Consider the following 13,833-nt stretch of genomic DNA (forward strand, 5'->3'; position numbering starts at 1 on the left):
AAACTGTGCTCCTTTGCTTGCATTTAAAAAACTAACTGCTTGTTAGATTTCACTTCCCAAGACCAATTCCCTCAATTGCCCTTCCTCCCCATCTGTATGAGATTTAAAAGTTGCACTACTGACAAGGAGATGCAGTCCTACATCAGACTCCAGCAGCCTGTTTGACAAAACACAGTACTAGAGACTCAGCAGAGGACAGGAGACACACCATCCTCTCCAGGGAAAGTGCACTCTCTGACTTTGAAATATGAGAGTGAGAGACTTATAAAAGGAAGCATAACACAGACTCATTCACAGCAGTGTGTAACCCTTCTTGCACCCAGTGAGTGAACGGCTTGCTGCTCTCGCAGCCCCAAGTCCAGCAGCTGGAAGACACATCTCCATTCAGTAGCACCTTTGCCCACTGCTCTGGGGCAGGAAATCCCTGACACTCCCTTGCAAGGCCATCTGAAACACAGACGCTTTCAGACTCACAATGTAAAGGGCATCAGTGCATCTTAAACAAAACTAAAGAGAAAAATCTAACAGACCCACAACAAAGCAAATCCCACCTACAACGCCTCTGTGGAGATGGGCCTTGGAGTCTGGTGGAACTGCACAGCCTTTAACCACCACACTCCAGCGACACTGGGACATGAGTCGCCAGAGATACTCCCCAGGGTTCCTTGCTGCAAGTTTATCGTGATTCCTTTGGCAATATGCAAGAGTCTTGCCACAAGTGGTTGTTAAGCCAAACGGTCACCAGACCACATTAGTGATTTGGTCGGCAGCTTGTGGTCAGCACAGCACCAGGAAGCAAGTGCAGATGCCCGGGAGCTCTCTGCTCTCCCCAACAGACAAATTTGGGCAGAATGCTGCCAGCAGGGCGGATATTGCTCTGACAGCATGAGAAAAGCTGCTTTGAGAGCTTGAGCAGTGCTGACACACCACAGCCTCTGTCCTCTCTTCCACTTGTCCCATCCCAAAGAGGTGACATGGACAACCCATAAGAGGGAAGGAGGAGAACTTTACAGCGCAGTCTGGCCCATCTAGGGCACAGGGAGAGACCCTGCATGAAAAAACCAGGTCACGATACAGCCTCTCTCCCCCTTCACTCACCTGTCCTCTTTGTTGATCTGATCCCCAAAGCCCACTGTGCTCACAATGGTCAGTTTGAGGTTGACATTGCTCTCCTGCAGGTCATAGGTACTGGATTTCAGCTGCACCCCAGGCTGTGAGTGAGATGCTGGGTCACCTTCAAACTTGGTGTTGAAAAGCGTGTCCATGAGGGTAGACTTACCGAGACCAGTTTCCCCTAATGGATGAAAAGAGAGTTGAAATGTTTCGTTGAATATTAATATGGTTTGGCCTTTCAGCTTCCAGATGTTAACAAGGGTGAAATTGTAGCAGATGAAAACAGATCTCATGCTCCAAAGAGATCGTCTGGCAAGCAGAAAGCCATGTACAACGGGAGGTCTGTATTCCGAGCAAATTACATTTCACAGTCTAATGACCATTAATATTGTTAGAAAATAGAGATGAAAAGAAAGAGGTGAAAAGGCAAAGGGGAAAACATTGTTCAGATCCTGCATAAATCCACAACTACCCTACAGAAGATGCTGTTTTCATTAAAAAGTGGGAGGGGGAATGAGGCTCATTTCCAATACCAAAAAAAGATGCTAGGGTTCAATAGGTCTCTAATAAGCAGCCACTGAAATAGCTTTCTTCTGTGCAGAAACACTGAGAGTTGGTTCCAGTCCTACAGCAAGCTGTGCAGTTGGTTTCTTATACCCACAACAGACTGAGTTGGGGGATGCACCTTCTAGACTGGGAGGGGGCATTTCCTGTAATATCTGGTTTCCATACCTTAGGGGCTACACAAGCTACACAATACTCAAAAATCTGCTTCCGAAAGTTCTGCAGCATTAAACTGATATTTGGATTCCATCTATCAAAAGGGAAGTATTTCATTGTCTGGAAGGGACAAATCCCAGAGACCAGTCTTAAATTTGTTTTAGATACATCCCGGGAAGAACAAAACAAAGCCCTCTGTGCACGCATTCCGCAGGGCAGCCTCTCTCACTGTACTCTGACAATGGAGCAGCTTTCTGAGCTGAAAGGATCTGACTGCATGCTAAACTTGTAAGCAGTCTGGTCTGCTGCCCTGCAAGGGCTGTTTTGTTTTGTAGAAACAGCAATTTCTGAGCTGCCCATTTGGCTTTTGTGGAAACTTCAAGCTGAACCCCACCCACTGAGAAGGCTGCTCCTCCAGCCTGCTGTGGGACCACAGGGAGTCGGTGTCTGGCTGGAGCAGCCTTCTCCTCCTTCCCCGAGCCCTCAGTTCCCAACCAAGACAACTTCATCATTTTCCTACTTTGCTCAGAAGAAAAGAGCTTCTTATTTTTGTAGGCTTAGAGGTCTGCAACAGATCCAAATTGAGCATGAAATGCTCAATTCAGCAAGGAGAAGCTCCTCCCCATCCTCCCCTGTCCAAATATCCAAGCCTCACCTCTGCAAGCAGTCAAATTCCCCTCTCTTGGCCCCAGAAGGGACTTCTCTCACTCAAGGCTAAAGTACATGACAGACAGAGGAGGGCAAACATCCACTACTCTGGGAACTGAGTGGTCTCTGATTGCCAGGATCATATATCAGAATTCATTAACATTTGAAAGTCAATGTACACCTTGAGCTGCAGAGCTGCCCAGAGCCAGCCAAGAGCTTGTACTCCATCCCTGACTGATGCCAGCTACAGCCAGAACAGCCACAAATCCAGTTGCTCTTCACACCAATCCCATTTGCAGTCTGAAGGGGTGAAGAGGGAGTCAGCACCGGGAGCTGGCATTCCTTCAGTCCCTTGTGCTATGTTAATGCATCAGCTGTAACTACACCAACACAGACCAGCATGCACAGGCACAAGGATGGGAGGGGGACCCAGCAAAGCACAAGGTTATCTCTGTTGCTGGAAGAATGAGCTGGACCATCCAGAAGATTCATAGCTGATCACAGCAAGCCCTTGGTTGACTTTGAATCTCATAGTCTGAGCTTTTGGTGTACTATTTGCCCCAAAGGGGGAACAGGTGCCCAAAGCACAGCACGCCAGAGCCATGGCCACATTTTGGGAAGGGATTTTGCGAGTTAACAGCAGACAGCCTGCATGACTGCCAGCCTTTTCTCAGGGATTTCAGGAGAACAGCAGCATTTAAAAAAAAAAGACAAAAATCTGAACAGCCTGTGAAGGCTGCAGCATTTCCAGAGCCTCTGCCAAGGGATGGGTGGGACAGCGCAGCGGATGCCAGGATCCATGATGGGGTGTCTTGGGACAGGGTGCTCAGCCTGCTAGGAAGGCAGCCCTGGGGTGCGGGAGCATCACCCACACACCAGCCTGCAAACCCCACCTGTGCTGCCATCCCGCACCCCTCATCCCAAAGCCTGGCAGGCCCTGGAGCACAGTCACATCCAGCAACCCACATCCTGAGCCTCCAGGGCTGCAGGACAGAGTGACAGGGGAGCAGCAGCAGCGACCAGAGCAGGGAGCTGCTCTCTGCAGCGGATACACAAGGTCGCTTGTAAATCACACTGGCTTCCGGGCAGACAAACACCCTGTAAACAGCCTGTCGTTTCTGCTTCCCTCCTTCTTTAGAGCAAAAAGTGTTCACATGAGGCCAAGACCATTGTTTAAACATCCTGAACCTGCTGATCATTACCTACTTTAAATCAATCTAATGTGTTGTTTCCAGCAGGAGAGTGACTATAACTGTCAGAGGGGCCAGGAGAAGTGCATAAGAGATGCAGGGAAATTTTTAACAGAACATTCTTTTATATTCCACCTCATACCAGCTACACAGAGCCAGCAAGGGCAACTTCAAAGTCACACACTGATGTTTTCCTTTAGAAAGGGGAAGATCTGAACTGGTAAGGCATTCTTCCCTAGGTGGGAGCTGCCCAGCCAACACCTACAACACCAGCCACTAACATGGCATCTCCAACATGAAGTCTGCACACTCAAAATGATATTCAGCCAGCAAATACCCCTGTTCCTGCACTGTGTAACCCCACCGACATGGCACAGAGAAGAGGACAGAAGAGAGAGGAATGTCTCAGGTGAAAGAAACATGTTAACACTCATGGAGTAACATAAGACAGTAAAAAACTGAAGAAGTTAATAAAGTGCTTTGCTGTGTTAAAGATGACCAGAGCTGAGGAGCAAAGCTACTTTGAAGGGCAAAAGGGAGGAGTTTTTAATCTCCTGGGAGTTTCTGTCTGACACAGCGGCAACTTTCTGCTGGCTGGAAGATGTAAATGGTGCCAACTGCTTCTTGTAAGGACAGGAGTCCAGATGGAACAGATGGCCTGATGAAAAGGACAAGTAGTCTGTGCTCGTTCCAGCTGACAGCGCTGGAATCTTCTCCAAAAAGCAAAAAACGATGAATGGGGATTAAGGGAGGCAAAATAACCATAGAAAAAGCAGTGGTATACGTAAACTGAGTGAGAGGCGTCCTTGGCAGGGAGATTATTTCCTGATGTCAGGCTTATAGGCACACATGTGATTTGATCTCCAAAACTGTACTTAGGGATTATGCAACTCGGCAGCGGTTTGCTCTCCCAAAGCAGGGCTGACAAAGCACTGTGGGGAGGACAGAGCAGGTACGGTGACCTTTACTGTTAGAGTTCTGCACCAGGAAGCTCTGACACCTACTGAAAAGGTGTGGTGTGTGTCCATCCATGGGATGGGTTTTTGCTGTTAAATTTGATTATTTTCAGAGACATGAGAAAAAAATGGCAAGAGACACCACACCAGTCTGGCTCTGGACACGCAGCAACTCTATACCAGTGTCTGGAAGGCACCATCCACCCTTAACACCCAAGAGTCCGTCAGGCTAGAGACGCTGTGCTGGGCTCCCCACAGCTCCTCTTGGTCTCCTGAGATGCTCCCTGCTCCGACTGCACAGAGATGCAGCATCTTCAGTGCTCGACAGAAATGGTGCTGCAAGGAGTGAGCAATCCTGCCATCGGTACTGCAAAACTGCATGTCAGGCTACACAGGCAAGCGACACCAACACCAGATATTCTGGGAGAGACTGAGATGAGGCAAGGCTCAAGGCAGAGGTGAAGTGCTACCATACCTGTCTCTGACACTGCGCAGCAGCCAAGGTGGAGGAACAGAAGCAGCTGTGCCCACAGCAAATGCTCCTTCCTTTGGGAAGCTCCCAGCTTTCCAAACCAAAACAGGTATCTTTGGGCTTCTTCCTTCCATAGAAATTTTGGCATTCTAAGCACCTCACAGCAGTAAGCTGAATTATCCATCACAAAGGCTGTACTTCCTTTTTGTGTCTGATGATTTCACTTGATTTTCCCTAGTACATGTTAAGTGAAACAACAAACAACTGCTCACTGGCCCCTTTTTCCACATCACTCAGGATTTAGGAGGCCCCAGTCCCGTCATCTTCAGTCGACTCTGTGGGAGGACAGAGGAGCCCTTGGAGTATTTCCCTGTTCAAAGGCACGGAGCAGCTTTCACAAGAGTGCCCTTTCATGAGAGCACAACACCTGTCCTTCACAAGATTAGCAACCATGGCTTCAGATATCAAATAATTCAATCTTAAAGAAAATGTATATGCATGCACAGGCCTTTCATGTGAAGAAATGGGAGCTAATCCAATGTAGCGGGTTTGTTGACACAAGCCCTGAGGCAGCTCAGCCTGATAAGGCCATCTCACCCAGAGAGAGGAAAAAATAGTTCTTTTCATCTGACAGGCATACAGAGACACTGTATGATTTGCCCATCACCAGGTAAAGGCTCAGCTGCGGCCACAGGAGAAGGAACATGGGCTCACAAAAGATGCTGAAGCTCCTCAGAGGGCTACCCAGCTCCCAGCCACCGCTGTCTGCCCCAGGGGACCAGTGATGAGGGGGCAGGAGAGGGCTGAGATCAGTGGCTCTTTGGTTGGAGAAACCCTGTTCTCCCCCCAGCTGGTTGCACCAGTGACCACAAAAACAACCACTGGGCAACTTCCAGGCTGCACAGTTGATCATGCCACAGAAAGCTGCCTGCTGGAGAGCAGACAGCAGCTCTGCATGAGGAAACCTGTGCACATCCCCGCCTTCCCCAGCCGGTGAGAGCTCCCACATGCCAACGGACACACTCATTTGCAGCGAAGGACCTCAAGCAGTTGTGGTACAGACCATGGGAACAGAGAAGGTATTTCAGCTACAAAATAGTTATTTCTCATTGCACTGAATAGGCTGCTTAGAACAAATCCCAGGAGAGAGAAATGGGGAAACGCATAATAGAATACTAATCTAATACAATTCTAATCTACCCTGGTGAAAACTGAGAAAATTTACATTAAAAAACGTCAGCCTATTCTTCCTCTTTCTTTTCCCCATCTCACTGAGAAATACAGTCAGCACAGAAGGTCTCAGCCATTAAATACTTCTCTAGCCTTTGCACTGAACTAAGAAGCAACTAACATTTTAACAGGAAAGCTTTAGGAAGAAAATGGTTGTGCTGAGGAGTAAAAGACTGGATAAACCATCTGCAACCCCTAACTTGTTATGCAAGGTTTGCTCATTTACTCTATCTTTGGCTCTAGTCTCAAAGTGGAGACAGCTTTCAGCATGAGAAGAGCTAAAAATTGCTCCACTCTGGATGTGATGCTGAGACTAATTTCTGAAGTTTTCCTTGGCTCCTCTGCCTGGAGCTGCAGGAATCGGTGGCTCAGATCCAGTATGGCGCTGAGCAAAACTGTCTTTGGATTTTTCCTCCAACAGATATCACCACCCACAGCTCAAAAATGGGGGACAATGAAGTGTCTTTCTATCATGCTTTGTGCCCTATGGGATCAGTTAACTTATTGTTTTGTTGGCTCCAATCCTCATTTGCTCCCTGTTCTTTCAATTTTCCACCCAAAATTCCTGGTGTACAAGTGATACCCAACAGAATAAATGACAGATGGACTTCAGGACTTTTTGTTTTCTTTCTCCAGGATGTTTAAGAGTTTCACTTTGTTACCACAAGACAACTCTTAAAAGGCATTTTAGAGCCTGACCTCCTCAACTCAAGATTTGCAAATTCTTTTCTACTGAAGCTCATTAATTTTTTCTAAAAAGTTTCCTTATTTCAAGATTGTCCATGTCTGTGTTATGACTATTCATAGAAGGCTGACATTAATAACTAATGTGCATTGATCTTGGCAAGTCCTTGTTATTCAGATCAACAAACGATTAATGCATTCAATTTCTGTCCTGCAAAGAGGAAAGCAGAGGTGTTCAATTCCTCTCCACACATCAAAGTGAACAGAAAACTACAGGAGGCATCCACTGCTATATCAAAACTTGTAGAAAAAAAACACAGCAGCTCCATAAATGCAAAAGGAAATCATTAAGACTTCAGTCTTTGGGACAAGAGTTTCACTAGGTCATATCACATTCATTTACTGTGACTCAGCCTGACAGTGACCTCCACATGTCAGCAAGGTTTATCATCTCACAGGAATGCCACTGTCAAGGAAAGTTTTCTTCGCAGCTTCATTTAACAGGGCTCTGCTCCCTTCCTCTTGCTCTACTCCTCTGGTCTCATACTCAGCCCTGTCCTGGGCAAACACCAGGTCCGCACCATGAGTGGATTTCTCAGAGGAGGGGACAGACAACCTCTGTGCAGGTGCAGAGCTGATCACCTGCCAAGATGAGTCCCCAGGAGGTACCCACAGCTGCAGCTCTCCTCTGTGTCACACCGGGCACTGCTGGGAGCATTTGCAGACAGGGTTCACTCCAAGCAGCCATGACCGCAAAATAATCTCCTGCTCCCAGAGGCAGGGTACTGGCATCAGCAAACCAAACCAACTGTCCTATCAGACAATTATCAATTCTCTTTTATTCATTTCCTTACCTCCCTTACCAAACTACTGTACCAAAGCCATACATGATACGACTTCAGTTACCCAGGAGTGCCTCTGAGGAGGCACCATTTGGGATCCTAACCCTGGGGAAGACTTGCAAGACGGGCAGATGCTGCAGGGACAGACACTGACGCCTGCTACAGCGCCAGGCCCCAGCTGAGATCCATGCCACATGGCAGCTTGGATAATCATCTGACCAGCCAAGGCTTGGCCAGACACTATTTTAATTCAAGTATGCACAGAAGGGAGGAGAAAAAAAAATAGCTTTTAGTGATTTAAGAGGAGCATGAGTGGTGTTTTGTTAAAAGATTTATAATAATAATTAAATACCTAACCAAACAAGACCTCAGAACAAAGTTCTCTGGCACGAGTATCTACTTTCTTTTAAAAACATGAAATTGAAACATACTAGGAAAATAAAGATCACAATAAAAGCCTGGGATTGTATGCATTTTATTTCTATGGTTCACTGCTTGGTAGAAAGCCATACTACATAACCTCAGCAGGGATTTCCCAGTGCACCAGTAAATCTTTTTACTGAAAATAGACAGAACAGTGGGGAAAATTTAAACCAAAGCTACCTTGTTAACTGTCACCTACAAGTTACATCCAGCTGCAGAGAAGCCCCTTTTCAGCAAGAAAACTTCCCAAAATGGAAATACTCACCCACACACAGGATGTTGAAACAGAACCCATGATTAACTGACTTATTAACCAGCTGGTCAGGCAAACTGTCAAATCCTACATGTCCAGAAAGCGGGACAGTGCGACAGCCTTCGCCCTGTAATACAATGAAATAGTTGTGTCATTTTCAAGCAAAATACACTTATCTGCATAAACCCTTAAGACCGCCCAAGTAGAATCAACTGCACAGTCTGAGCAGAGATTTGCAGGTATCCTGCAAATCATACACTGTAAATTGTGTCAGCACGCTTCTCTCTTCTCCAAAACAAATCCAGACGGCACAAATAGAACATTTCACTTGCCACACATTAGAAGGTAGCCCTGTCAGAATAATATTAAACTGCAAAACACATACCCAAACACAGCTGCTGAAATAAAGAGGAGGCAAACAATCTGTTCCTTGAGAAATTATGTAGACACTGAAGTCTCACCTTACACTGAAAGAAAGAACCCCCTGTGCAAACGAAGGTATTAATGATGCCTCCTCTTATAATCCTATTACAATTCACTTAATGTGAACTGTATCTCACATGTAATTCACACTCACAGCTGCAGTTAGAGAAACTAGCTGGAAAGAGTTAGGAAAACCGTACCTACATCTAGTAAATGAACAACCCAAACACACTGCCTCTGCAGAACTCAAGAGCTGTAGCACAGAAACAGCAGAGAATATAGCTTTTGAGCTATGGAACACAGCGAGATCTTCCATATTGTTGCAAAGATGGAAATCTCAGGCTTAGGGTAGACCTCATCACCATGTTCCAGTATATATAACAGGTGGCTACAAAGAAGATGGAGACTCCCTTTTTACAAGTCATTTGGAAAAGGTGCAAGTTACTCCTGGTGAGATTCTGATTGGACACAATAGGGAAATTTTTCACAATGAGAACAGTCAGCCATTGGAATAATCTCCCTGTGGAAGCGGTGGATTCTCCAACATTAGTTGGACCACAGGATCCTTGTGGTCCCTCCCAACCTGGTACTCTATGTTTCTATAAAACAGCCAGTAGCACCAAAAAAATCACGGATCACTGAAGAAAGCTGCAAGGAAGGTGTTCACATGGACAAGCAGCCAGATCACGCAAGGTAGCAGGTCTTCTCCCGCTCTGAGTGTTGCTATGAACCTTCAGAGCCTATATTTGAAAGCTCAGAACTGAACAGGAAAAAAAAGCTGAGAAAAACTGTCCAGAACTGAGCTGCTCATAACCACACATCCCTGTCAGAAGGTAGCAAAGGTACCCACACGAGAGGCTGACCCAGTCACCCCAACCAGGCCTCCCCTCTCGGCCCCCGGGAGCAGACGGGCTGAGCTCCAGCTCCAGCATGAGAGTACACAGCACAGTTGCTCGCTTCTGGATGGGGGTCCAAAATTCTCACCTGGCCATAGCACAAAGGCCTATGTATGCCAAGGCACTTTGGGTTGTAAACCTGCACAGCAGACAGTAATAAACCACACACAGAGGCTCAGCCTCAGAAACTGCATAATGCAAAATGGAGAGTCAGTGCTAACATGAGTATTTGTGTCCATGGGAAACTTCCCCTCCTGCAGCCCCCAGAAAAGTATTTCCCTCTCTGGAACAAAGGCTTTTCGTAACAAGGTATTTTATAGTGTCAAATACAGAAAATTCCTCTCTGGTCTTTCAGGAACATCATTGGTTTGCAAGAAATACTACAACCAAAAGGCAATAGTTTATATATAGAGTGTAATTTTTAACTTATTATTTCAGAATCATGTTTTCATGATTCTTAAAAGCCTGTTTATAGGGACAGGCATACCGGTTTTCCCTCTTCTGTTAATGGCACTGGTATTTTAGGCCAGGAACTGCCTAAGGTAGGCCTGCCTAGGGACTGCCTTTACTAGAGTAGCCTGCCAGATCATGATTACTTGCCTTGTTACTGTTTTGCTGGTCTGGGTTTTTTTTTCTCCAAATATGAGGCTCCAAATACACTTTAGCCATTAACCATATTTACCACCCTGTGATGTGTAAATATGTTTCCCCTTAGCCATATTTTGTGTATTAGTCTGACTCTTCCTGCCAAGATGTTCACTAAATATGGCGCTTTATTAATTCCTGAGCACCTTGCCTCCAAACGACATGTTCATCAGGAAAGTGCTCAAGATCCCCAGCAGATTCTGTTTTCGCCTTACGAGGACGCAGCTCAGATAATTCAAAAACAAACAGCTGAAGGAGAAGAAAGGGAGACGGTCAAGCATGCGGGTTTTGTGACAACACACCTCAACTCTCCTAAACTGCTTTCACCAAAACAATGACCCAGCACTGGGGTATCTCACAGCAGTGCCTGATCTGCAGTGAGAGCACTGTGGCTCCAGTGAAGGACAGGTGGGTGGACAGAGTCCACAAAGGCATGAGAGAGAACCATAGGCAGATTCCTCCTGGGGAATGAGAAATATCAAGTGTATTTTTAATACTCAGCCTTAAAACTGCACTGTTGGAAGACGGTTTGAACACTACTCTCCCCAGGAAGCGTAGGCAGAAATGTAGGCATTCATTAAGAACAAATCTTCTCATCCCTAAATATAAGTGCGATCCAGATGGAACAAAATAAATGGTAGAAGTTATGCCACTCTCGACTTAGAGGAGGCATTTACTGTCGCACAGAATGCAGCCTGCAAGTCATTTCCTGTAGCCTCTTTTTTCTAGTCACCTGTGGTTTTCTAACGCTGTTAAACCACGCTTCACATCTGCTACAGGCCAGGAAACAAGTACTGCAAAATCTGATTTCCAGTCACAGCAGCTGAGCCTTCATGTTAAGTGCACAGACATGAGGTATATTGTGCTACTGTGGCTAAAAATCCAAAGCCTGCTTGGCCAAGGCATTAAGAGATCAGATGCAGCGGGAAGGGGAGGGGGAAAAAAAAACAATTTAAGGTCAGACTGGTTTTGACACACATGAGAAAGTTGTCAGCAATTACCAAATCTGTTGAGAGAAAAGGAACATTTTCTATCTGATCCACCAAGAAACAGTGCAAGTCACCAGTCTTCACACACCAAGTGGTGTCTCTGTATCCAGAACACTGCTATATATAAACAGCATCATCATAAACAACATATGAACACACAATTAGTCATCTTGCCTGTACATTAAATGTAGATTTGGATTACTTTGTTCAAAGCTGAAGGAGAATATGTTTAACTTATAAGGTTTTTGCTGAAAAAGTGTTCAAGAGCTATCTTCCATTATTTATCCTCAAAAATACACTTTCAGGTCAAATTTAACATGTACAAAGAGGTACCAACAAGGTAAGCAAGGCTGAACTGTGTGAAGGCTTCTTCCATGAGCATCAGTGAGCACTGGATGGGTGAGAGGCAATCCGTACTCTGTTTTGAAGTTCGCATCTTCCTGGAAGGAAGACAAACACGGGATCTCTAGGAAGCCAGTGTTCACACTGGCACCACACCAAGATACCAGATGCCTTTTTTTTTTCCGCCCCATATACAGAGAGTGACCCTCCCTAGGGTAGAATGGGCTGCAGTTGCTCAGGAGAGCAAACCTTGTTTCCCACAAACAAGACTAAAAGAACAAGAAGAGCAACACACTCTCTTGCTGCATTGCCAGGTGGCTCTACTGCAGAGCAAAAGTAAGGAGTAGCCACTTGGACAGGTTATTTTATTTTTTACCTGTATTTGGAGCATTTACACACCTTTGGTTAGGGCTTATCCCTGCCACAGAAACCAGTGCCACCTACTGTAATTCTTACAGAGAACTATCAGAAATATATGGAAAATACAAAGATGTTACAATAAATGACCCCAAGTCTGAAAACACCGCACATTAAATATTAGTTTACATAAAACAGGCAAGACTTAGACTCCAGGTGTGTGAAACACTTCAGAGTCCTCGCGATGAAAATACGATTAGGGAAAAATCTTGCTGGATGTGCGTCTTTGCCTTGATCCGCTTTACATGACAAGTAGGTACGGTGCTGTCAGCTCCCGACGTCCTCAGAGCCCCAGTGGCCACTACTGCTTCATGGAGATAAAGCAGAGCATCCTCCCTGAGACACGCAATGGTGGTCCTCATTGCAAATGTCAATGATCCATATTCAGAGCAATTTCTGGTGGCCTGGACTAAAGGAAAAATGACAAAGGACACCATGCTAAAGGAAAAGCCTCCACTTGGTGGTATTCAGGCAGAGTACAGCAAATAAAGAATGCTACAGCTCTGAATCCAAGTGACCCAGTGTCCAAATGAGGCCTGCACAAGAAAACACTCCCAGAGACTGCAGTACTGTACCTCTTCTGCATCTAACTGAAATGAGTTTCTGTTTAGGACACTGACAGCTGACATATAGTACTTCCCACACAATTTACCACCTCTCTCCAGATGAGAATCACTCCAAACATCGAGACCTTCGGAGGATTTCCAAACAACCGCAACAAACACAACAGCACTACCTCTCAATAAAAAGAAATCAAGCAACACTCACAGAGCTCCACCACCATGGCCACTGAGCACAGCAGCCACTTCTCTGCCCCTCTGCCACTCCATTAAGCTGAGACCTGGGGGAGTTAATTCCTACACCTGAGAGAATTCTTGCACACAAAGTCAAATGTCAAATTGCAAAGCAAGGCAGAAGCTCAAGTCAGGTTTCCACAGCACAGTTTTTCAGATCATCTTTAAGCTAAAACAAAATCAGATCCCCTCTTATGACCTCAGTGTTATAGTATCCACTTCCCCAGACTGCATTTTGGCTCTGATTAAACAGCAAATTGGAGCAAAACTTGTGCCAATTACTTCTCACTTATACAAAGGTGTAATTCTCTTATGTGATGAGAGAATTATCCAGCAGACAGTATAAATGCAAAGCAGGAATGTAAAGTGTAAGTAAAGACTTTGCATTTCTTTTCCTTACTCAGCTGATAACAAATTGTGAGGATGGGTATAAAAGAAAAACAACAGAAAATAGGGAGAGAAATAGTCCTGAATCAGCCACCACTAAAAGCAAGAAATGTTCCATCAAAGCTCCTGACCACTGACCACCCCTTTCAGACACATTGCATCATTCAGCCATTCAACATTCACAAAAGGTCAAGCACTTCCAAAATCTCAAATTCTGACAGCTCTTAAGATTACTTTTCTTTATGCCCCTACCAATGGGCTGCAGAAACATCGTGCTGTTTGGATATGTCCCCAGGAGAAGCCTCCTCCAGCAATTAAAAAATACGTATCCATACGAGCAGTCTTAATGATTTTTCAGTCCTGTACTACAGAAAGTCAGACAGTACCCAGCAAGCCTGCCTGTACGTGT

The 13,833-nt window shown here is 45.6% G+C and overlaps 1 protein-coding gene across 7 annotated transcripts in view; it reads right to left on the reverse strand.

Moving 5' to 3' along the window:
* Positions 1-13,833, reverse strand: part of SEPTIN6 (septin 6) — a 29,493-nt gene that overhangs the window by 13,934 nt on the left and 1,726 nt on the right. For all 7 annotated transcript variants that reach the window (XM_065846141.2, XM_065846144.2, XM_071813503.1 and 4 more), the window contains exons 2-3: positions 8,544-8,658; positions 1,099-1,294 (exon numbers count right to left, since the gene is read on the reverse strand). In XM_065846141.2, coding sequence (XP_065702213.1) covers positions 1,099-1,294; positions 8,544-8,658 — 311 coding nt within the window. The remainder of the gene's footprint in view (positions 1-1,098; positions 1,295-8,543; positions 8,659-13,833) is intronic.

The sequence above is a fragment of the Patagioenas fasciata genome, chromosome 11 (assembly GCF_037038585.1).
Source record: "Patagioenas fasciata isolate bPatFas1 chromosome 11, bPatFas1.hap1, whole genome shotgun sequence".
In the NCBI taxonomy this organism is placed as follows: Eukaryota; Metazoa; Chordata; class Aves; order Columbiformes; family Columbidae; genus Patagioenas; species Patagioenas fasciata.